Source organism: Lissotriton helveticus, chromosome 9 (assembly GCF_964261635.1).
Source record: "Lissotriton helveticus chromosome 9, aLisHel1.1, whole genome shotgun sequence".
Taxonomy (NCBI): Eukaryota; Metazoa; Chordata; class Amphibia; order Caudata; family Salamandridae; genus Lissotriton; species Lissotriton helveticus.
Genome location: NC_136070.1, coordinates 734,489,825 through 734,515,240, shown reverse-complemented (window position 1 = coordinate 734,515,240; position 25,416 = coordinate 734,489,825). Strand labels below are relative to the sequence as shown.

General features: G+C 46.4%; 1 protein-coding gene across 2 annotated transcripts in view; it reads right to left on the bottom strand.

The window, feature by feature from the left end:
* Positions 1-25,416, bottom strand: part of LOC144781834 (solute carrier family 22 member 6-B-like) — a 639,843-nt gene that overhangs the window by 347,152 nt on the left and 267,275 nt on the right. For both annotated transcript variants that reach the window (XM_078660864.1, XM_078660863.1), the window contains exon 4: positions 21,664-21,832. In XM_078660864.1, the coding sequence (XP_078516990.1) occupies positions 21,664-21,832 (169 nt within the window). The remainder of the gene's footprint in view (positions 1-21,663; positions 21,833-25,416) is intronic.

Below are 25,416 nucleotides of genomic sequence, written 5' to 3'. Positions count from 1 at the left end.
CCACCCTTTTTAGCAGCATGTTATCAGTAGATGTGACTCTGCGGGGCACAGTAGGAGGACCACTCACTTTGCGTTTGCCGATAGCGAATTACTGAGCACTCACCTAAAATAACCTGCTTAAAGAAGAACTCTGTGTGGAAATGAAAGATACTGAGTCTCAGCTGCTAAATAGGCAGCGGCTCAGTTTATAAAGTCTATGCACCCAACATGGGGGCCGGGGGAGGGAGATACGAGGTTGCTATTGAGAATCAGGCCATCACACACAGTTATGCCCAAGAGACCATGAGGGCGGCTACAAAACTGCTAGTACCAAAGGAAATTCGGACTACAACCCCTTCATGCACAGACAGTGCACCATGAAGATACATGTAGCCTGCAACTCTCACAAAACCCATATGGTCCCGCTATTTGAGGTGGCCTCACCCTTTGTAAAATGTGCATAAGGACTGTGGAGAGAACGGAGTAAGCCGCTGAAGAGTAACAGTAATAACACCGGCATCTCAGTGCGTGTGCACCTACTAAGTAGACAACCAACTGGAAACTGAGGGGAAAATGAACGGGCGTGCCCGCTATTATTCAAAAAATATATTTAGCGGCAGGCCGTGCTGTTCAAAGAAAATGCACACAGAGATACTATGTACAGGACTGTGGAACGGGGAGGGAGAGTTTTAATTAAAAGCTAACGATCGTGCGCAGCGTGTGGCCCCATTATGAGATGATGGATTATGTGGCAATGGCGGAAAATCCATAACTATGGGGAAAACACTGCAACCTTGAAAGTGCATAATTCCACAGGTCTTGATTATGAAACATAAAGTGCCACATAGCTTGGCAGAATTAACTATTCTCTCACCTTAACACTCATTAGTGCCAGCCAGCGCAGATGAAATCGGTGCTGCTTACGAGGACGTTTGCTCGCCTTCAATGCCTTCTGAGAGCGAGCGTGGAGGGTAGTCGATACCTACACCGGGTCTCCGAGGAGGGGATCTCTGCCGCTCCTTCCTCCTCTCCACCAGCCTCCTCCTCCCCGGGGGCGCCTCACCACACACGCAAGAGTGAAAAGGGGCGACGGACCGCTGTGTAATTACGCGACATGGCCCAAATGTAGGAATTTTTGCACAGGAAGGTTAAGGCTAAATTCCCAAAGTGATATAGATTTTGCCGGCATAATTTAGATTTCGCCCAGGTCTAAAGGTATTGCAGCGCAGTGAAAGCGGTACAGAAGAGAATGAAGGAGACGAAGGGAGTCAAGAAAAGCAGGAATGGAGGGAGTGTAGGTCAAGAAAGAGCATATAGTTTGAAAAAAGATGGACATGGATAGAAGGGGAAAGAAAATCATTAGAAGAGGAGGGGAGAGCTGCCAGGAAGCGTTTAGAGTGCGGGTTGGCACCTCGGAAACCCTATGCTGTGAGACATCTCATGGTGTCCCGTGTCTAGTTTGAGTCACACACAGGGGCATTTTCTTCCTTGTATTGCAAAGCATGTAATACCTCCTTCCTCATAGGTTCTTTAACAGTGTTTGCAGTTTCCCACTACTAGCAAAGAGTGGAGTTTTTCGCAATGTAATTCGCAGCACAGTAGTTCTTTTGGTGCAACTTCTCAGGACACGAGGGCAGATTTAAATGACCTGATAGAGGAAATACCAAGGCACAGAAATCAATTCACTTGGAGTTTTGAATAATCAAAGCGGTAACAATTTGTACAAAGGAGCATGTTAAACTTTCCACAGTTTGCACAAAGAGAAGGAGAAAACAAGGTTTGTGCAGAAAATGCCCCCGGAATCCCGCCGCGGCCGCACCGGAAGTCAGGCAAGGTCACCTGTGACGGGGGCGGGGCCGCGTCCGGACCGGAAGAGGAGGCAGGCGGAGTCAATGCGTCTCGCAGCCCGGGGCTCCTGTGAGCGGTGGAGAGCCCCGCGGCCGCCAGCAGGAGGTTGCGCGACGCGTGCTGAGAGCGGAGTCCCCCGAGAATGGCCCGGTAAGTTTAAAGGGAGGGGGGCAGTGCACTCGTGTGTGTGTGTATATGTGTGGGGGGGTTCTGTATGTATGTGCGTGCGTGTACGCTTGTGTGTGTGTTTCTGTGTATGCGCGCATGCGTGTGTTGTGTGGGAGCGTCGCGCAGCGCTCATACTTGTGCACGTGCCAGTTTCTAATCGCCTCAGAAAAGGGGGTGGTGATGAACAGAGTGTCTGAATTAAGCAGACCACTCTTACCCAGTCCAAAGATCAGGGCTTGATCCATCACCGTTATTTAGCTCACCGCCCCATCCCAGCTCAGAACCTGGCTATATGCAAATTAGTCTGTCCCTGGCCCAGTGCATCATGGGAACAGGGCAGACCAAACTACCAAGCCAATTCTTCACCAGAAAGGAGACAAGCTACCGGGGACCGGTTTCTGGCATTTCAGCCTCGTCGGCCCGGCTTGCTTGAATCCTGATGGAGCAGTGAGCAAGGGACTCATGTCTGAGTATACCCTGCCACACCTATAGTGGCCAAAAACGATTCATAAAAGGGGGTGGTGATGAACAGAGTGTCTGAATTAAGCAGACCACTCTTACCCAGTCCAAAGATCAGGGCTTGATCCATCACCGTTATTTAGCTCACTGCCCCATCCCAGCTCAGAACCTGGCTATATGCAAATTAGTCTGTCCCTGGCCCAGTGCATCATGGGAACAGGGCAGACCAAACTACCAAGCCAATTCTTCACCAGAAAGGAGACAAGCTACCGGGGACCGGTTTCTGGCATTTCAGCCTCGTCGGCCCAGCTTGCTTGAATCCTGATGGAGCAGTGAGCAAGGGACTCATGTCTGAGTATACCCTGCCACACCTATAGTGGCCACAAACGATTCAGAAAAGGGGGTGGTGATGAACAGAGTGTCTGAATTAAGCAGACCACTCTTACCCAGTCCAAAGATCAGGGCTTGATCCATCACCGTTATTTAGCTCACTGCCCCATCCCAGCTCAGAACCTGGCTATATGCAAATTAGTCTGTCCCTGGCCCAGTGCATCATGGGAACAGGGCAGACCAAACTACCAAGCCAATTCTTCACCAGAAAGGAGACAAGCTACCGGGGACCGGTTTCTGGCATTTCAGCCTCGTCGGCTCGGCTTGCTTGAATCCTGATGGAGCAGTGAGCAAGGGACTCATGTCTGAGTATACCCTGCCACACCTATAGTGGCCAAAAACGATTCAGAAAAGGGGGTGGTGATGAACAGAGTGTCTGAATTAAGCAGACCACTCTTACCCAGTCCAAAGATCAGGGCTTGATCCATCACCGTTATTTAGCTCACTGCCCCATCCCAGCTCAGAACCTGGCTATATGCAAATTAGTCTGTCCCTGGCCCAGTGCATCATGGGAACAGGGCAGACCAAACTACCAAGCCAATTCTTCACCAGAAAGGAGACAAGCTACCGGGGACCGGTTTCTGGCATTTCAGCCTCGTCGGCCCGGCTTGCTTGAATCCTGATGGAGCAGTGAGCAAGAGACTCATGTCTGAGTATACCCTGCCACACCTATAGTGGCCAAAAACGATTGAATCATTTTGTCCACCATAAGCGTGGAAGGGTATACTCAGATGTGAGTCCCTTGCTCATTGCACCATCAGGATTCAAGCAAGCCGGGCCGACGACGGCTGAAATGCCAGAAACCGGTCCCCGGAAGCTTGTTTCCTTCCCAGTATAAGAATTGGCTTGGTAGTTTGGTTTGCCCTGTTCCCATCATGCACTGGGACAGGAACAGACTAATTTGCATATAGCCAGGTTCTGAGCTGGGATGGTGCAGTGAGCTAAAAAATGGTGATGGATCAAGCCCTGATCTTTGGACTGGGTAAGAGTGGTCTGCTTAATTCAGACACTCTGTTCATCACCACCCCCTTTTCTGAATCATTTTGTCCACCATAAGCGTGGAAGGGTATACTCAGATGTGAGTCCCTTGCTCATTGCACCATCAGGATTCAAGCAAGCCGGGCCGACGACGGCTGAAATGCCATAAACCGGTCCCCGGAAGCTTGTTTCCTTCCCAGTATAAGAATTGGCTTGGTAGTTTCGTTTGCCCTGTTCCCATCATGCACTGGGACAGGAACAGACTAATTTGCATATAGCCAGGTTCTGAGCTGGGATGATGCAGTGAGCTAAAAAACGGTGATGGATCAAGCCCTGATCTTTGGACTGGGTAAGAGTGGTCTGCTTAATTCAGACACTCTGTTCATCACCACCCCCTTTTCTGAATCATTTTGTCCACCATAAGCGTGGAAGGGTATACTCAGATGTGAGTCCCTTGCTCATTGCACCATCAGGATTCAAGCAAGCCGGGCCGACGACGGCTGAAATGCCAGAAACCGGTCCCCGGAAGCTTGTTTCCTTCCCAGTATAAGAATTGGCTTGGTAGTTTGGTTTGCCCTGTTCCCATCATGCACTGGGACAGGAACAGACTAATTTGCATATAGCCAGGTTCTGAGCTGGGATGGTGCAGTGAGCTAAAAAACGGTGATGGATCAAGCCCTGATCTTTGGACTGGGTAAGAGTGGTCTGCTTAATTCAGACACTCTGTTCATCACCACCCCCTTTTCTGAATCAGTTTCTAATCGCCTGCACGTGGCCAGGATTGTCTCCTGGAAAGCAGACACGGCAACAAAAGGTTCGCGGTGAGAACGCGCTTCCGCGCGCTTAGCCGAGACCTAAACAACCTTTCCTAAAAGATGTGTTATTAAATTCTGAGTTCAGGGATACTAGATACGTATGTCCTATCTTGTTCCTATGGGAAGAAATGCTGTTAACCACTGTAGCCAGCATCCCCCATGTTAACCTATGGAGCAAGATAGCCTTACAGTAGTAAAAAACGAAAATGGCTGCCATTCACTACCAGAGCATGTCACCTGCACTAGTACATGCTCTACCTTTTACATACACTGCACCCTGCCCAGGGGGGTACCTTGGGCCTTCCATAGGGGTGACTGATGCGCATAAAAAGGAAGGGTTAGGCCTGGTCAGTGGGGACACTGACCAGGAGGACATGGCAGTTCTAAACTGCACACAGGCACTGCAGTGTCAGGCCTGAGACATCATTTTAGGGCTACTCCTGTGGGTGGCACAATCAGTGCTGCAGGCCCACTAGTAGCATTTGTCATCACCATCCCTGGCACACCCAGTGCACTTTACTAGGGACTTCATGGTGATACAAATATGCCAAACATGTATATTCAATCAGAATAACAATTTACACAGGGAGCACTTACACTCTGGCACTGATCAGCAGTGGCAGAGTGTCCAAAGCATCTAAACCAGCAAAAACAAAATCCAGCACAGCATCAAAAATACAGGAGGTAGAGGCAAAAAGATAGGGGAAACCACGCCAAAGATGCCAGGTCTAACACGTGTCCCCTCAAGCTGAAAGTGGGGAGAACTGCCCACCCTCTTGGGAGTTCTCTTCACTAAGGCGGAAAAATCTGGACAGACCATCAGCATTGGCGTGTTCTGTGCCAGGGCGGTGTTCCACCGTAAAGTCCATTTCCTGTAGGGAGATGGACCACCTCAACAGTTTTGGGTTCTCACCCCTCATTTGCATTAGCCATCTGAGGGGCCTGTGGTTGGTCTGAACACGGAAGTGAGTCCCAAACAGGTAGGGCCTCAGCTTCTTCAGAGCCCAGACCACAGCAAATGCCTCTCTCTTAATCGCACTCCACCTCTGTTCCCTGGGGAGTAGTCTCCTGCTAATGAAGGCTACCGGCTGGTCTCCTCCCTCCTCAGTGATTTGTGAGAGTACTGCTCCCACACCATGCTCTGAAGTGTCTGTCTGTACTATGAACTCACTGGAAAAGTCAGGTGCCTTGAGCATCGGTGCTGTGCACATGGCAGTTTTCAGGGTTTCAAAAGCAGTTTGGCAGGCGTCAGTCCAGTCAACTCTTTTGGGCAACGTCTTGGAAGTGAGTTCTGTCAAGGGGTCGACAATGGTGCCATATCCCTTGACAAAACGTCTGTAATACCCGGTGAGTCCTAAAAAGGCTCTCCCCTCTGTCCGGGTCTTGGGGGGCTCCCAAGCCAGAATGGTATCAATCTTTGCCTGTAGGGGTGCCACCTGGCCGCTCCCCACTTGGTGCCCCAAATACACCACGGATCCCTGCCCTATCTGGCACTTGCTGGCCTTGATAGTGAGGCCTGCCCTTTGCAGAGCCTTCAACACTTCACAGAGGTGTTGCAAGTGTTCCTCCCACGTGGAGCTGAACACAGCAATGTCATCCAGGTATGCGGCGCTGAATTCCTCCAGCCCGGACAGTACCTGGTTAACCAGTCTCTGGAACGTGGCAGGGGCATTCTTCAACCCAAAGGGCATGACTCGGAACTGGAAGTGCCCCTCTGGCGTTGAAAATGCTGACCTCTCTTTGGCCTCATCAGTTAAGGCAATCTGCCAATACCCAGAAGTCAAATCGAATGTACTGAGGTACTGGGCAGCTCCCAACCGATCCGCGAGCTCGTCAGCTCTGGGGATGAGGTGTGCGTCAGTCTTCGTGACCGCATTGAGCCCACGGTAGTCCACGCAAAACCGGAGTTCTGGCGGGCCACCGGGCGTAGCAGCTTTCTTGGGCACCAAGACCACTGGGCTAGCCCAGGGGCTGCTGGCGGGCTCAATCACCCCTAGCGCCAACATCTTGGAAACCTCTTCCTTGATGCTGGCCCTGACCTTGTCAGCTACCCTGTAAAATTTGTGTTTCACAGGCAGACTGTCTCCAGTGTCCACATCATGGATGCACCAGTTGGTGACACCTGGGGTCAGGGAGAACAGGGAGGAGAACTGACCCAACACTTGGCGACAGTCACTCTGCTGCTCTGGGGTCAGGGTGGGCGAGAGGACCACACTATCCACTGACCCATCTTGCTCCTTAACTGCCAGGAGGTGAGGGAGAGGATCACTATCCTCTTCCATTCCTGCATCTGTAGCCATGAGCATAGTCACTTCAGACCTCTCAAAGTGTGCTTGAGGCGGTTCAGATGCAAGACTCTCAGGGGCTGCCTGGGAGTCCTCAGGTTAACCAGGTAGGTTACCTCACTCTTCCTTTCCACCACCTCATATGGCCCAGTCCACTTGTCTTGGAGCGCACAAGGCTCCACTGGCGCCATCACCCACACTTTCTGCCCAGGTTGAAATTCGATCAGAGTGGTATTCTGGTCGTACGATCTTTTCATTTCTTCCTGGCTTACTTCCAGGTTTGCCTGAGCGAGCTTCCTGAAGCGCTGTGTCTGGTTGCGGATGGCCAGCACATAGCTGAACACATCCTGGGGGGTTTTCCCACGGGACTTTTCACAACCCTCCTTCACCAGTGAGAGAGGTCCTCTAACAGGGTGGCCATACAGGAGTTCAAAGGGACTGAACCCTAAGGACTTCTGAGGCTCCTCCCTGTAGGCAAACAACAGGCATGGTAACAAGACGTCCCACTTCCGTCTCATGGGCTCCGCTAGGCCCATAATCATACCTTTCAGGGTCCAGTTGAACCTTTCAACCAACCCATTTCCTTGAGGGTGGTAAGGAGTGGTGAACTTATAAGTTACCCCACACTCCTCCCACAGAGACTTCATGTACTTAGAGATGAAGTTGGTACCCCGGTCAGAGACCACCTCTCTGGGGAACCCCACACGGGAAAAGATCCCCATCAATGCACGGCCCACCACGGGTGCGGTGATTGTCCTGAGCGGGACTGCTTCCGGGTACCGGGTGGCATGGTCCACCAAGACCAGGATGAACCTGTTGCTTAAGGCTGTCTTGGGGTCCAGGGGCCCTACAATGTCTATGCCAACCCGCTCGAAAGGGGTGCTCACTACTGGGAAGGGCTGAAGGGGTGCCTTCAACTTTGTTCCAGTCTTGCCACTGGCTTGACAGGTTGGGCAAGATTTTCAAAAGGAACCAACGTGCTTTCTCATCTGGGGCCAGTGAAAGTGGGTGACAAGCCGGTTCAGGGTCTTGTCTTGCCCCAGATGTCCTGCAAGAGGCACGTCATGAGCCAGACCCATTAGGAAGTTTCTGAAGCGCTCGGGTACCACCAGCACACGGGCTGAACCGGGCTCAGCAAACTTAGGCTCGCTATATAACAAGTCATCTTCCCAGTAGATAAAGTGATCTCTGGCTGCTCCACCTGCTGCCTGATCTACAGCCTGTTGCCGCAGACCAATGAGGGAAGGGCATTCTTTCTGCGCCTGGCAGAATTCCTCCCTGGAGGGACCACCTTCCTGCTGCCAATGGGTCAGCTCACGTAGGTCTCCCAGTTCGGCCACCTGTTCCCCTGTAGGTTCCAGGGCATCCCCCTCAGGTTCTGCTCCCTCCTGGACCGTGGGAACGGCTGGGGCTGGTTTCCCACGCCCTCTGCCTCTTCCTCTCCTGGCAGGTCTCTGGGCCACTGTTTCAGGCTCCAGTTCTGCTGACTCCCCCCTACTGTCTGTCATAGCACGTGTGGACACACAGATCCACGCAGGCAAACCCAACATCTCCAAGTGAGTTCTGTGCTCTACATCCTTCCATGGAGAACTCTCCAGGTCGTTACCTAACAGACAGTCTACAGGCAAGGCATCACTGACAACTACCTCCAAAAGACCAGAGACTCCCCCCCATTCAAAGGGAACACGCGCCAGCTTTCTGAGGCGCACTGAGCTGTCAGCTTCCACTACAGGGTGGAGTACACCAGGGATGATTTGCTCTTCAGACACCCACTGACACCTCACGGATGTCACGCTGGCTCCTGTGTCTCTCAGAGCCTCAATCTCCCTCCCATTGATGGTCACCTTCTGCCCATATTTCTTAGTGTTAGAGGGCAGTAAGGTTTCCTGGACCACCTCTTTGTCTCCTAGAGAGACAAGGGTCATAACTGCTAGCTCCCCCCTGTCACTAGAAAGCAAATCCCCCCCCACCCCCAAAGCTACACTAGCTAACGTTGGGGCGGGAGCACCAGTCGGTGCTTGCTTCTTCTTGGGACATTTTGGAGCAATGTGGCCCACCTCATTGCAGTGATAGCAGGTAGGGGGGCCTTGGTTATCCCTTCTATCTCTATTGTCCCGCCTGCCCTTAGAGGGCCATGGCTGTTTAGGTTTGGGGGGTTGGGATTCCTTTCCCTGGGAACTATTTTGGGGCCCTTGTGAGAACTCCTTTTGGTTACCCTTGTCCCCCCCACTCTTCTGCTGGGGACCCAGCCCACCTTTGGCTGTGGTACCCACAATTCCTCTGTGGACCCTGGTACTGGTCCAGCGGTCCGCCTCCTTAGCAAGCTCAATGGGGACTGTCAGCTTGCTGTCTAAAAGATGCTGGTGCAGCTCTGGAACACAAAGACTACTCAAGTGCTCCCAACTGATTAAATGCAACAACCCCTTAAAATCAGTTACTTTACTGCCCTTCATCCAACCTTCCAGTGCACGCGAGTACGAATTCACACACTCCATGCAAGTCTCAGACTCTCTCTTCTTGGAGTTCCTAAACTGCAGTCTGTACTGCTCTGGAGTAAGGCCATACCTGAGACATAAGGCCTCCTTCATATTGGGGTAGGTCATGGCACCTGCTAATTCTAAGGGCTCTAGGGCACTCCTCCCAGAAGCCTCAAAATGTTTCCACAGGCCCGCCCCCAATGCTGCTCAGGCACACCATTCATCTTCAACGCAATTTCATACGAAGTGAACCAGGCATAAATATCCTCACTCCTATGGTAATTCTGTACCAGGTCTTTTGGAATATATACTTTACCCCCATGCACTGGCTGCGCGCTGCCACCATTAGAACTGGCATCCACCTCCTTGGCTTTAAGATCCAGTTCTCTCATGCTCAACTCATGAGCCAAAAGCAATTTCTTCTCCTCTAAGGCACGGGCATTTTTGCTCTCCTCCGCCGCTTTTTCTACTTCCAATTGCTTCATTTTCATTTTCATGACTTCCAACTCATACTCTCTTACTCTCTGATTTTCTTGTAACTCTTCTAGGGAGAGGCCCCTGCTGGAATGGTTGCTGCCAGCTCCTGCATCTACTTTGCCCACTGGAAAATCTGTGACTTGAAAACTGTTTTCTACATCCACATCATCATCTACCTCTTGTGCCTCCCAATGGGCCTTCAAGATTTTCTGCAGCTCCTCTTTTCTGTAGGCGCTCTTTATGGGGCACTCAAACTCAAGGCAGAATTTCCTAAGTTGCTCAACTTTGTATGAATACAAATCTCCAATGACAAACTCCAATTCTGCTTCTGCCCCCTCACTGAGTGCCTTTCCTTTCGCAGACATGATGCTTTGAAGAGTTACTCAAAAATAGAATCAAAAATCAAAAACCAGTAGTATGTGGTGGCGTAGTAGTCTGCACTCACTAGTGATGTACACCAATTACTGTGGGTCAAGTAAAAATACAAGTTCAAATCCCACCGCCTGACCACCAATGTTAGATCTGGGGGTCTCTAGTTGGCAGAGGTATGTACCACTGTCCAAATAGGGACCCTTGCTTCTAGTCAGGGCAAGGAGATAACCCTCTGAGATAACCCCTGCTCACCCTCTAGGTAGCTTGGCACGAGCAGTCTAGGCTAACCAGAGGCAATGCGTAAAGTATTTGTACCAACACTCGCAGTAACACAGTGAAAACACCACAAACTGACTCCACAACAGTTTAGAAAAATAAAGGTGTTTAATCTAAACTACACAAGACCAAAACGACAAAGATCCAGCATACACAATTCAAGAATATGGTTTCAAAAAGAGTTCTTAGGGTTGCGTTAAAATTCTTTAGTTTGCGATAGAATTCTCTATGTTGAGATAGAATTCTCTACTGATGCGTGAAAAGTTCACAGTTGCGTCACGTTTACTCACAGTACCTTTTAGTTGCAACAAAGTTCCAAAAGCAGAAGCTGGTGCTGTGGAAAACAAGCGATGCGTTGCTCCTGAGACCCTGGGGAGGCGATGCGACAACCCCACTGCAGCAGCGGGCGTGTTGCGACGAATCCGGTCTGTATGAGGAGGAAGGCCACTTGTATGGATTCCGGTGCGTAGGTTCCGTGGGAAGCCTGTTCTCGCAAAGGCACGATGCGATGATCTCATAGGGGCTGCGACGATCTCCGGGCGACGATGTGCGGTCCAGCGGTGATCCTCTCTCTCGCAGCTCCTTGATGCGATGATTCTGCGACGATGCTCGCAGCGACGTGATGCGGTCCGCAAGCAAGCGGTGCGGCGATCTCACCCAGCGATGACAGGCTCTGCGACGATACTCGCAGCGATGTTCGATTCTCCCGCACCGGTCTGGTGCGTCCCGCAAACGAAGGATGCGACATCTCTGGCAGCGGCGTCAAGCGCGTAGTGGCGGGAAACTTCTCGCACTGTCGGGGATGCGCTCCGCAAGCGAGCGGTGCGACACTTTTCAGTTTCAAAAGTCTCTCAAGCTTAGTTTCAAGCTTCCCAGCACAGGTACCACTTCCAGAGGCCCCACAACTGGATCAAGCACTCTAGGAAGGACAGAACTCTCTCAGCCGAGTTCAGGGAAGCTGGGGGTGAAGTCCTTTTGTTCCTGGGACTTCAAAAACAGGGAGCCAGCTATTCTCAGGCCCTTGGAGATTCCTTCAAGACAGGGGACACAGAACACTAGCAAAGTCCTTCCCCTCTCCTTGGCAGCAAAGCAACAGCAGGTCAGTCCAGCAGAGCAACAGCAGGACAGTCTTCCTTCTTCAGAGTCAGCTTTCTCCTTGGCAGAGGTTCCTTCTTGATTCCAGGATGATCTAATTTTCTGTTGTCAGGGGTCCTGTACTTATACCCCTAAAGTCTTTGTTCTCTTGGTGCATGTGGGCCCTGAGCCCGGTTTAAACCAGTTCTGGGTGGTTCCTGAGTACTTTGTTTTGCTGGCTGCATCTTTCCTTTCAGAGTGAGGGGCAGGGTCCTCAGCCACCCATCAGGAGGTGGAGCCAGCATTGTGGAAGGCAGGCACAGCCCTATTCAGGCCCAGGTACTAACTCCTCCCACCACTCCAGTTGCAATTGCAGTCATTCAGCCTAGTGCTGACTCATCCAGCCTCCTGGGGAATCCCCCAGCCCCTGTCACTCTCAAACCAGACAGTCAATACACAAACAGGCCCAGGTACACAGAAGGGTCAGACAAGAGAACAGCAACTTTCTAAAAGTACTGTTCTCAAACACAGGATTTAAAAACAACCTTTCCTAAAAGATGTGTTATTAAATTCTGAGTTCAATGATACTAGATACTTATGTCCTATCTTGTTCCTATGGGAAGAAATGCTGTTAACCACTGTAGCCAGCATCCCCCATGTTAACCTATGGAGCAAGATAGCCTTACAGTAGTGAAAAGGGGAAATGGCTGCCATTCACTACCAGAGCATGTCACCTGCACTAGTACATGCTCTACCTTTTAGATACACTGCACCCTGCCCAGGGGGGTACCTTGGGCCTTCCATAGGGGTGACTTATGTGCATAAAAAGGGAAGGGTTAGGCCTGGCCAGTGGGGACACTGACCAGGAGGACATGGCAGTTCTAAACTGCACACAGGCACTGCAGTGTCAGGCCTGAGACATCATTTTAGGGCTACTCCTGTGGGTGGCACAATCAGTGCTGCAGGCCCACTAGTAGCATTTGTCATCACCAGCCCTGGCACACCCAGTGCATTTTACTAGGGACTTCATGGTGATACAAATATGCCAAACATGTATATTCAATCAGAATAACAATTTACACAGGGAGCACTTACACTCTGGCACTGATCAGCAGTGGCAGAGTGTCCAAAGCATCTAAACCAGCAAAAACTAAATCCAGCACAGCATCAAAAATACAGGAGGTTGAGGCAAAAAGATAGGGGAAACCACGCCAAAGATGCCAGGTCTAACACCTCCCTATTCTGAAAAAAACATCACTGGATCCAGCCTCGCCTGACAATTTCAGATCTATCTCCAAAATCCCGCTGTTAGCCAAAGTATTGGAGAAGTGTGTACAACAGCAACTAAGTCAGCACATCAACAACTTCCACCTACTTGACGACTTCCAATCAGGATTCAGACCAGGGCACAGCACTGAAACTACTATGCTCCACATCGTGGACGATGCCCTTCAAGCCCTAGACCAAGGCAAAACCTGCCTTCTAATCCTCCTTGGTCTATCCTCCGCCATCGACACGGTCAACCATGAAAAACTACTTGAACATCTCAAACTCAGAATGGGTCTGGATGGCGTGGTCCTAGAATGGTTCAGGTCCTTCCTCCACAACCGCTCCCATAGATTCCTGATCAACGGCAATCTATCTGTACACTTCGCGGTCACGGTTGGAGTCCCCCAAGGTTCAACCCTGTCCCCACCCTCTTTAATCTCTACTGAGAGCCACTCACCGAAGTTCTGCGTACCGCCAACATCTCCTACCATATGTATGTGGACGATACCCAAATTTACATCAATATCTCTTTGCTCGAGGAGATCCTCTCCCTGAATGAGACCTTGAAACTGACTGTCCAATGGTTTGGCAATAACCAACTCAAACTTAACGCAAAGAAAACTGAATTTCTTCTAATCTCCCCTCCAAAAGACAATCCAGAAATAAAGATGTGGTCAAGGCCATCACAGCTCTGAACTGCCCGCCGACTGTTGTGGACTCTGCCAAATCCCTGGGCACAATCCTCGACTGTAACCTGAACATGCAAGATCACATTAACCCGATGGCTAAAGCTGCCAGATTCCAACTGAGCTATCTTTGGAAGCTGAAACCTTTCATAGACGCTCCGGACTTAAAAATGGCAGTACAAGCACTAGTCATCTCTAGACTGGAATATGGTTGTTCCACCCTTACAGGATTAAACAAGATCTCCTTAGCACCCCTAAAAGCCTGTCTCAATGCGACTGCAAGACTACTCACAGGTACCAGGAAATTTGACCACATCTCCCCGCACATGAAAGCGCTGAACTGGCTCCCTTTAGAGGCCAGAATCCAGTTGAAACTGGCATGAATTACACATAAGGCTCTTTACACAAACTCCCCTGATTATCTAGCACAGAAACTAGTGGTATCTGGAGGAAGCGGGAACTCCTGATCCCCTAGCAACTTCTTACTCCAACCTGCCTTCTTTCAGAAAAAAAGAACCTACAATAGGGCCTTCACCGAAGCAGCACCAAGAATATGGAACTCTTTCCCACCCGGTAACAGAAGAATCCCTTCTCTAGCATGTTTAAAAAAAAGGCCAAAACCTTTCTCATGGGTAAATTCCTCATCTAAGGCCTGCCCTCATTCACCACTTTGGGACAGATGAATTTAAGACTATTGCCTCTCACCCAGATCACCATTCCCTCCGCTGAGATTACGTGGGACCTTTGTTTTTACTGACTCTAACAGTGATTTGAACCTTTTTCTGTATCCCCCTCTCTCTTTTTGTTCTTAGCACCACACCCCTAGCCATCCTATCTGTTGATTACGTATTTTTCTGCACTTTAAACTTTGTTTTATTCACCACCGTACCTTGTAAAGCGCTCCGATACCCTCACGGGTCAAGTTCACGCTCTATAAAACACAAAAATAAATAAATAAAATAATAAATGCAAAGGTTGGTTCAGGGGTGAGCCCTCTGCGCAAATGAGTGGCTTCCAAGTATGAGGTTAAGGCCATCATCTCAAGGCTATCTAACCCTGGCATTATGGAAGTGGTTGCAACAGTAGCGGGGGCGAGAGCTGGAGTTGGGGTTGAAGTATCACCTGTATCCATTTCTGGATCCGCTCACCACGTCGGTTCTGGCGGTCAGGACAGGTCACCATTAGGGGTACTCACAATCCCCCTGCTCTTCCATCAGTTGGGCTTCCAGTACCAGCAGTAACAAGTGGGCCTGTTGCTCTCACAACATCTCCGATTCCAGCCTGCAGTTCAGCATTTCCATTACTACCTACATTAGAACTAGGAATCTTTGCAAAAGGCCTGAACCCAGTTGACGGGTAGGAACCATCACTGTCTACAATCTTGCAGGCGCTGGCTACTCAGAGAGCAGAGGCTCAAGAATATTCAAGAATATTACTTGCAGGCTAAGACTGACAGCAGAGAGTTTAAGCAATCACTGTCTGACGTAAACTGTAAGGTCATTCAACTTTCCTCTGAGGTTATTGGCTTACATGAATGAGTAGCAGCAGTAGAAAAGGCCAATATGTACACTGTGAATCTAGCTAAAACACTGGATTCTCAAATGATGCTTATGCAGACTAACATTGAGGACCTCGAGAATCGCAAACGACGTCAGAACCTAAGGATCTTTGGCATCCCAGAAGGAAGGGAAGGAAGGAAAGGCTCTGACCCCCGGACCTATACTGTTAGCCTCTTCCAGCAAGCGTTTCCAGACCTAACAGATTGGGATTTGGATACACAGGTCCAGCATGCACACAGACTGCCACTTACACTCTGCGGTGTGTGCGTAAATCTCTCTCTGGAATGAAAGTATCGTGGAGGATTAGCTTGGAAGTTCATCTGAGAGAAGCTAACGGAGGTATTCCATCCCGTGTCGGACTCCCAGCTAATCCTCCACGATATATTCATTCGAGAGAGAGATTTACGCACAAAACGCAGAGTGTAAGAGGAGAAATTGTTCCCTTGTATTTGGCAATTGACACTCGCGTCTCGTTTTGCCTGTTTTAACATCGACATAGTTTTATCACATGGCACGAGGAGCGCATTTTGGCGATTTTTAATTAAGGAAGAATACATCGTTGGCTCTACATTCTGGGTCCTTCCTGAGATTTTAAGTCAAGAGTGACGATATGATTACTCCGTCAAAATCTACATTTATTTGAAAATATTTGAATAATTGAATTTTTGAGAAATTTTATATACGAAGTGGGAAGAAGTTTTCTTTCCTGAAGAAGGTGAGGAGCTATTTTCGTTGGAACCACCGAAACGCGTCAATGCTCTAGTTGTTTGGGAACTATCACGGACATCAGACCTAGGCACAAATTTGCTTTTCTACTATTTAGCAAAAAACTGTGGTTTGCGAAAAAAGCGCTGTGCTTATACATTCTTTGTTTATTTGTCGAACTACCGTGTTGTTTCCTGACTTGGAATTATTTTTTCCATGCTGTTTTTTGTCCCACATTTTTACAAATATTTTTTTTAATTTTAGTGTTATAATATATTGTGTGTTTTTAATGCTGAAGAGTTGCTATATATACAACATTTGTAATAAATTGTAAGCAACGTTTTATATTTGATTTTGCACTGATTTGTTTCCTTGGTTCACATTGTGAATGCTTGAGTGTGAGTATAACTATATGGTTTGAATTTTGTTTGTTTGATCAAATAGCCCAACGGTTCCCAAGAGGATTTCCTTTGACATTTTTCAATCTTTCTCAGCCTTGAAAGAAGAGTATGGGTTGTCACAGACTACATTTTTTAAGTACTTGCAAGTAAGGGACTATTTTATACTTGTGCAAAATATATCAGAGTTGTCAAATCCTTCCGAAGTACTATCTGCACTCTTTCAGATTTCAGGATGAAGAACTATAGGCACGGTTTATCAGAAACTATTGACAGTTGTCAGCGATGATGGCATTCAGGTAGCGGAAAAGTTAAGCCGCATATTTGAAATAGGTGAAATACAGGATTCTTTGGAAACTATAGACTCAGCGGTAACATCAGTTAATTTCAAACTTTAACAATACAGGATCATATTTATGCTATATTATACTCCTGAGGTCATTTCTAAGTGGGCCACGACTCAACCATCAGCTAAATCATCTTGCCCAAAATGTCAAGAGTCTGCTGCAGACTTACACCATATGTTCATAACTTGTCCAAGGCTGAATATATTCTGGTCAGATGTAACCTATGCACTTTCAAGGCTGCATGTTCTGATTGCAGGAAAGGAAATAGTATTACAGTAATACCAGACGTGGGCAGCCATATGAGACTAATAGTCTCAGTCAGAATAGCATGTGCTCCTTTATGTATAGCTAGAGTACAGATTCAAAATATGCGTCCAAGCATCAATGAATTTTGGGGTTTACTTAGACAAATCTATGAAATGGAATTAGCATTAGCTAAAGCTAGAGGTCCACGCTCTTGGATAAAATGTAAAAGGGTGTGGTCTAGCCTTCAATGGGAGTAATAATAATTTGCAGCTCATTTGGGCTTTTTGTCATCAATTTTTCTTGATCTTTTCAAAAAATGTGGTATTGGTACTGTTGTAGTTTCATTCCGTTACATATGCTGTAATTGTAATATTTCCCCGCTTGACGATACTTTATTTATTTACTTATTTTAAAAAAAATCTTCTTTGTCACAGTCTCCTATTTGTGTAATGTATGCTCTATTTTAGTGTTTTATATTTTGCTATTAGTTATTGGTGTTCTCTCTTGTATTTCTTTTTTGTAACGTATTATACTTATGGTTAATAAAATATAAAAAAAACAAAAAACACAAAGAGATTATTACAGCAAAAGAGGTATGAAAAAATGGAAGAATCAAAACTCAAGATATGTGTCATAAATTAAATCAGTAATGCCCCCATCCTGTAAGTGATAATGGGACATAAAGGTGTGAGTAGTAGCACATGTTCCAGCTTGGCATACATTCCTTAATGATGCACCGTTGAATACTGCCCATAAAGTGGATATGCCCCTTGTTTAGCATCCCTGGATTGCACTTAAAAGAGGAAGGCCATTTACACTATCCGGGGACCTCGAAGGTCAGACTAATGTGGCAGTTCTTTCAGTGTAAATAGACAAAACTCTACATACACCTAGACAATGTAAACTTTGTTCAATCTCGGAAAACGATTCAGAATAAAAGGTAGGAGATACTAAATCCTGGGAGAAATGGAATACCTACTGTATCTTGTAAGAAAAAGAGGGGATGGATGCAGTGGCGTAATGACACTTGAGGACCCCCTGCAAAATATATGAAGGGGATCCAGGACCCTGTCAAGAGCTCTCAGGCCGGGGCCCAGAATGGGGCTGCTGGGGCTAATGTTACACCACTGGATGGACGCAAACCCACCATCTGGAAAGAAATGCAAACATTGTTCTTCAACCTCTGACTGACTGTGACTGAAAGAAAATGACCCAGAGACAGTGCACATGAAGGTGACTTTGCAGGAAGGAATTTGAGCTCTACCATGTGAAAAAAAAGTTTCAGATGTTGGATTCTGTAAGGCCTGAAGGACTAAGGCCAAATTCCAGTAAGTAATCAGGAAGGACATTTTGGAAAAAAAGTATTTGAAGAGTCTGGTAGCTAACATCTGCCTGCTCACCCCGAAAGTCATTAATCACAGTCCACTGACTTCTCAAAGTTGAGTCTGCCAAGCCTTACAGAAATCCATATCTACAAAATACAAAATCAAAGTAGTACTACAGGACACCTTTTCCCTTTTACTTTGAGGCCATTGTTTCAAAATTCTATCAGTGCCTTGAGTAAACCTTAATCTGTCTGGACCTCTGGAGTGTTGGATGCACATGGCAACCCCTGATGAGCATCCCCTGACCTCTAACACTGATCTTTTACAAGCCAGACTCGGAAACAAATACATCGGAGAGTAGACTGAGAGAGAGACAAACATAATTTGAATTAGAGGGAATTTTCAAATATGGCATGCTAATTAGAACTGTTACCACCTGTGTCAACAAAGAACTATTATCAATATTCTGGCCTCTTGGTCTTGAAGTTTCTGAAGGGCCCTGGAGATCAATGAAAAGTGATGGAAGCCACAGAGTAAGTCTTGGGGTCAAGGTATTGACAGACCATCCCATTACAATCTGAGATGGTACCAGAAAACAAAATCTCAAAAGGCGGGAATTGCTCTCCGAAGTGAACAAGCTGATCCAAGGTTGGCTGAAATGAAAGACTATATTTGGCATTGCTGAGGACATATTCTCATAGTTTCTGAAGGAGAAAAAGGTCCTGCGCAGAGGTTGGAAGCCCATTTTCTGTCTCTGTAAATAAACTGTCAGCTGATGGGGAATTTTCTGCTTTTCCCTTAAGCAGATCCCCAGAGCAAAAGCTTCCAAATAGACATTTCAAGGGTTTCCCTAAAGCAGTTGCTATAACAACGTGCAAGCGAATTGTCCATTCTTACAGATACAACTTGACCTTGAGGCTGAGGAGAAAAATGTGAAAGATTTTGAAGTATTGCTGCCAGCTCCTTTCATTTAGAGGATCTCAATCTCTTCTCCTATTTTAACTCTCTAGCCCCAAACTGGAAAACAAGGTAAAATGATTAGCAGAGTAAGAGAAAGGAGCACTCCTCTATTGAGATTGTCTGTATACCCCATCAATGAAGGGCTTAGTGGATCTCGGTAGTAATTGGAACAATGAGTTCATAGTTCTGAGAAACTGGATTCTACCACTTCAGCAAATGTTGTACCAAAGGTTGAAGAAGACATCAAGCCCATGGAACTAGAGAAAGGATTGACACTGTCACCGACAGCACCACTAGCCACTCCCTCAATTTTTCTAGATTGTTCAACTATTTCAGCACATTTAAAAACAAAAGTCAGGGAACTACAAAATGGGCCATCTGTGCCCTGAGGAGACACCCCAGGACCTGTCCACTCACCAGTTAATCACACCTCTCATATCAATGTTAACTATGGTATTACCTGGATGTTTTGGTTTGAGTGTGCTATGTGTCGCTCTGTGTGGTAGCACTGTAACTGTGCTCAGACTCACAGTGGTAAAGGGCAAATTGCAGGTCTTCACTGTTTTCAAAATTGCCAGCATTGTGGTGTACTTGGCAAAGAAAAAAAAAACCTGATATTTACAAAGAAGTACACGCAAAGCTCTCACAAGAGAGGCATTTTCAGTCATGATGATGGGTATATTTATGTTTGAAACAACACATCGCAGCCACCGTACCATGGCTACACCAAAGCATGTCCACTCATGTACATACATTCCTCGTCACCTTACAAGCGCCTTTCCAAATCATGCCACATTGGTATATAGCACAAACTCACTCCTGTACAGTGAAAGCTGTGTACTTCAACCCACCAGAAGCAGATTGAATATGCAGGGTGCCATACCATCCAGTGCAGTGCAAGAGCAATCGGCGACTGAAAGAAATGCTCTGCAGCTGCTGCACCAAAGCTTTAACATTTTGGAGAAAGTCTGCGAAAGTAATTTACCCCAGAGCGGGCTCCCAATACTAATACATCTCTTGACTATCTTGAATTGTGAAATATTCCGTAGGCATCCAGAATCATACGAGATAAATAGTATCATAGGTTCAGCTGTCTTTGACTCCGCCACCATGGTCATACAAGGTGGCTATCTTTGAGAGCAGATGAAATCAAAGTGCTCCAACACCTTTGTGTTGACTTTGCGCTAAAATGACAAAAAAAAAAAACACTGTCTCCTGATGGGGGAGGAGCTCCTGCTGCAGAAGGGTCCCCACCACCGATGGTCACGTGACCCTTAACACAGCCGACAAGCATGCTTGAAAAGCATGGGAAGATTAGGTAAAGGAAGGAGGAGAAACAAAAATTGAAAACAAATACGCTTGCTATGGTGCAGCCAGGGGGAGAGTATGTAAACAAGCACAGTGCAAGCGCTGTACAGAATCTTTCTTTTTTTACAGTCCCACAAAGTAGAAGAAAACAGTAATCGGACCATGGGGGAATGATAAGAGAAACACACAGAGGAACAAAAGGAAATAGTATGCTATAGCCAATAGAAACCAAGGAAAAGCAAGTGGCAAGCACAGAAACAAATGAAAAACAAGGGAGGGATGGAAGCCCATTTTAAGATTTATATTGAATATAATAGATTTCTCAAGCACTGTGCAGGTGAAACCAAAAGTTGATGTGTTTCCCAGCTGAATGACCAGGCTTGAGGGGGCATGGTAATCAGGCATTCAGAACTGGCTTAGTACAGCAGCTGTAGCCCAAATGTATAAATAATAAACAAAATGACATCATTGAAGCAGACTCTAACTTACCTGGTACCTCAGCAGCCAAGCTCTGTTGCACATACAGAACTGGTAATCAGGAAGTAATTCTGTTGTGATGGGTATTTATTTTCTGGTCATGCTGGGGTATAGCCTGTGACATAACACCAGTGAACAGTGTTTATGTTATGTGACATCTCGTTTAATAATTTCTTTACTTGGGAAGCAAAAAGTCTGTTGGTGAGGGGAGATACACTCAGTTGGTTTATGATTGTGACAAGGGAGACGAGCAAGGATGTCATGTTGATTTGCAAATAACGCAAGCTAGACAGTAGAAGCCAGGATTGCAAAACGGTGGTGTTTCTTGCAAAACGATTTAGATATCTTGTGCTTATCAAATGGGCAAAGGGATCAATGGGAAAATTACAGAATTGGGAAAGGAAGAGTGCGGCAGTGATGTGAAAAGGTATGAGTTACTTATTATGGAAAACAGGACATCACCTATCGACCTAGATTGCTGCAGTCAATTACTGCTGCTTTACAATATATCTGCTAATTTTCCATATAGGGATATGCCACTAATATGACAGAATTGTGCAGACTCATAAAAAGTCCCAGTTCCAAAGGGAAAATCGCCATTGCTTTTGCAATCCACCAGTAGTTTCTTTTCAAGGGTACTCTACTAAAGTGCTGAGGGAGCAGTTCCTCTACCCTAGCAAGCATCAATATTATCACCTTTGCCGTGTATATTGGTATGAGAGTAGTTCAGTGCTTAAGCAAGTTACACCCAATCATTCATATGACAGACACAACTATCTTCATACCAGGTGTAGAGGAAGCATATTAAAAATGGCAATGCGGCAACCAGTTGGATCCAACGCCATCGACGGAGCCCAAAGGCAATCCCGGCTAAGAGAGGCTGGCCTAATGTGACCAAGTAGGCTTGGGCTGTGACCACCATGGGCCGGAACCTGGATGGGATCCATTCTTGAGCTGAAAGAAAAAAACAATCAAGCAATATTTTCACTATGTTGTCAACTTAAGTGTTTATCTTTTAGGCAATAGGTCTTCAAATTATTCATGATTATTTCCTGATTGAAATAAGGACATAATTGGATGGGGAAGAGAACACCTACTTAAATGGCCAGCTGACTCCTGAACACTGTAAAATCCGTATTTTTTTTATGACAGATCCACTAGCTCTTACATATTGATTAATTAAACATTTCAGCTGTGTCTAGATCACCTACACACAATACCTTATTTAATTTCCTTTTTAAAAGCAATTTTCTATGGCAGCAGGTTACTGAGTGTTCACTTAGCAATATATTTAGGTTGCCTTTGTGGTGGCAATGCAGTATTTAAAGGCATACTGGTAAAGTATGATTGTTTAAATGTGGTTGGCATTTAAATTAACATCAGACGGGATGTTGGAAATCTCAGATCTTTGAAAATTTAAAGGGATCTGGGGACGCCATTATCACATTGTTTCTGATATTTATTAGTGTTTGTAATAAATCAGTAGATAATATGTTTAATTGTAATACTGTAAGCACGAGGAGTGATCCACCTATGGTAGATTTATCTAAGTGGGTATATGGTATGTTTTACTAAGGTGCATTAAATTACTGTTGACTTGGCTACCTTTTGCCAACTATTTGGCAGGGTTACCATTTTGTGCGTATGAAGGCATAAGGGTTCTGAGTTTTGGCTAATATATACTGCTTGAGGATTTTGTTTAATCATGTGATGCATGATGTCCTTGTTAGAGAATGGCTGATGGTTGCAGGCCTCCTTAAAGAAATAATTGTTCAGCTTCCATTCTTGTACGGTAACATCACATCACTTTAACTATAATTTTACTACTTGGTAATGGAAATCCACTGAAGTTTCACTGCACATATCCACAGCCTCTTTTAAAGTCAATACCCAAACCATTTTGATTAGATAAGGAGCACATCACACAAGAACAAATCTCACCCAGATTTTGAGAAGGCTACAAGGGTATCTCAAGAGGACTCTTGCTATAGCAAAAAGGGGAGTGTGCATATGTATGTGTTAAAATCCGCAGACCTATTTTAAAGAGGCAAAGCTCTTCTGCAAAAGAGTGCTGTCCTGCTACATTTCTTCATGACCTTTCACCAAACAATGCTTTTTTGCTTGTATTTATTTCTGTATTTGTTTCCATATCTTTAAATTATTTACAGATAACTGCTTAGTAATTATGCAGAAATAATATTTCTGATAAATATTGCAGAGCAATGACTTACATGTAGTCCTCACCTATTCCATCAGCAGCATCATTAAATCCCCCAAGCCCTTGGAGCATGCTGTTGACCCCAACATTTCATATTATGAACCTCAAAGCCCACAAACCAAAGAAGAAATTCCTAACATTACTACATTAAATTCAATGTATTCAAATAGGAAACCACAAGTACCCATAGTTGTCAATTTATGTCACAATCAGTTCACGTTCTGTTGTTTGCCCACCTTCCCATCCCTTCTACCTTCAGCAGCAAACAGGTTGATGAGAGAGAGGTAAGAGCATGGCCAAGGACCAGCTGAGAGATGAGTGCCGTAGACACTTGCTGAAGATTGATGGGTTAAAATGAAGTAACAATTAAGCTGTGAAAATGATGGGGCGAACTATGGGCTAATATGTGCATACAGATCACATAATATGTGTTTTAAAGTAGGATGGCGGAGGTTGCATGTCTTGTCTTTTGGTGTCTCTCCAGTGTCCAGGTAACAGTGAGGAAGCAAGATGAAACCTCCTACCCACCCTGGGTCATACATAGGCACTTCAGGAACATTACAGCTCTCTCTAGACATTTACATTGCACAAAGAGGGGTAATTTTGCAAATTTACTTCATTAAGTGAAAACTACAGTCTTATAACAGGGTTGTGGTCATAGGAACAGTCCAGCCCAAACTGCCAAGCCATGTCTTCCCTGGACCGGAAACAAGCATCCTTGGACCGTTTTCTGGCTAATCAGCCGTCATCAGCCAGGCTAGCTTAAATCCAGTGGCAAAGTGAGCCAGGGACCCACGTCTGGGCATACCCTGTCAACTTAGGGTGAACAATTTTAAAAAGCATACGCTTGACGTACGCAAGCCACTTGATCTTACTAGCTTTATCCAGTTTGACACAATCCCGAAGGATCTGATGGTTCAAGGTCAATTCTGGATTAAGCCAGGTTTTAAGCCAACACAATAGCGGGGCTGAAATCAAGATATCTGAAAGATAACCCTGCCCCACTTCCTGATGTATGGCAAAGGTAGATGTTGATTGAGGTACAGACAGAAGGCTGCGTAAAAATCTATTTTCAGCTATCTGCACCCCCGGCTGCTCTTTAAATCCCCATATTGAAGAGCCGTAAGCCGCAATAGCCAGGCAATTTGATCTATATATCTTAAGAATGGCCTCTACAGGCCTAGCCCCCAAACGCTGGGCAAACCCTAATAAGGCTGTCATAAATCTAGTGACTGCATTTTTTTTCATAATTATCTTGGGGGACCCATGAGCCTCTATCATCAAATAGAACCCCTAGGTATGTGAAAGAGGTCGTCCTGGTCACTTCCACCCCATTACAGTAAAACGATTTCGCTATTCTATTTCTTTTGACAGTTGTCATAATATGAGACTTCCCAGTGTTCACAATCAGGTTCAGAGACTGCATGTAGGCTCCAAAGGCATCCAGTAATTTCTGGAGACCGACCGCAGTACGAGCTAAAAGGACAGCATCATCCGCGTATAGGAGAACAGGTATCTGGCAATCTCCTACATGCGGGATGTCCGGGCTCGCCTCCGCTAGGGTTTTGTCCAGGGCGTTAATATAAAGTGTAAAAAGCAAAGGCACCAATATACACCCTTGACAGACGCCCCGTTCTTATTTAAAAGACCTGGTACATTTGCCTTCCTGGGAAATCCTAACTGATGCCAAAAGGTCCCGATGGAGGTCAGCCAAAAAATAAACTAAACATGGCTGAATCCCCATACTCCACAGCTTAGACCTGTTAACCAGATCGAACGCTGAGGATAGATCCATAAAAGCCATCTGCAGGGAACCTTCTTTGGCCATAGTATATTTACTTATTAGTAAATATAGATTAAGACACTTGTCCGTGGTACTTCTACCTTGCCTAAAACCGTACTGTAAGTTGGATACAATCTTATTGTCAGTAGCCACAGTCTGTAACTTTAGCTAAAACCACCTTCCCTAATATTTGTACCACAGAATCAATCAGTGATATAGGCCTATGGCACCGCGGATCCCCGCTCTAGCCTTTTTAAAAAACTGGAATGATAATTGAATGGCTCCAAGATGCCGGGAACCCTTGCAATCCAGATGCATTAAAAACATTTGCTAATATTTTTGACCAGAATTTAGGGTCGCATTTGTATAGATCTGCGGGGACACCATCAGGTCCAGGCGCTTAATTAGTAGAGATCTCCCTTATTGCTCTCCCAATATCCTCGTCGTTAAAAACAAATGGGGCTAATTCCTGCTGAGGTAATAAACTGGAGGTAGAAGGCAATGTCACAATGAAGCCATACATTGCAAAATGGGACA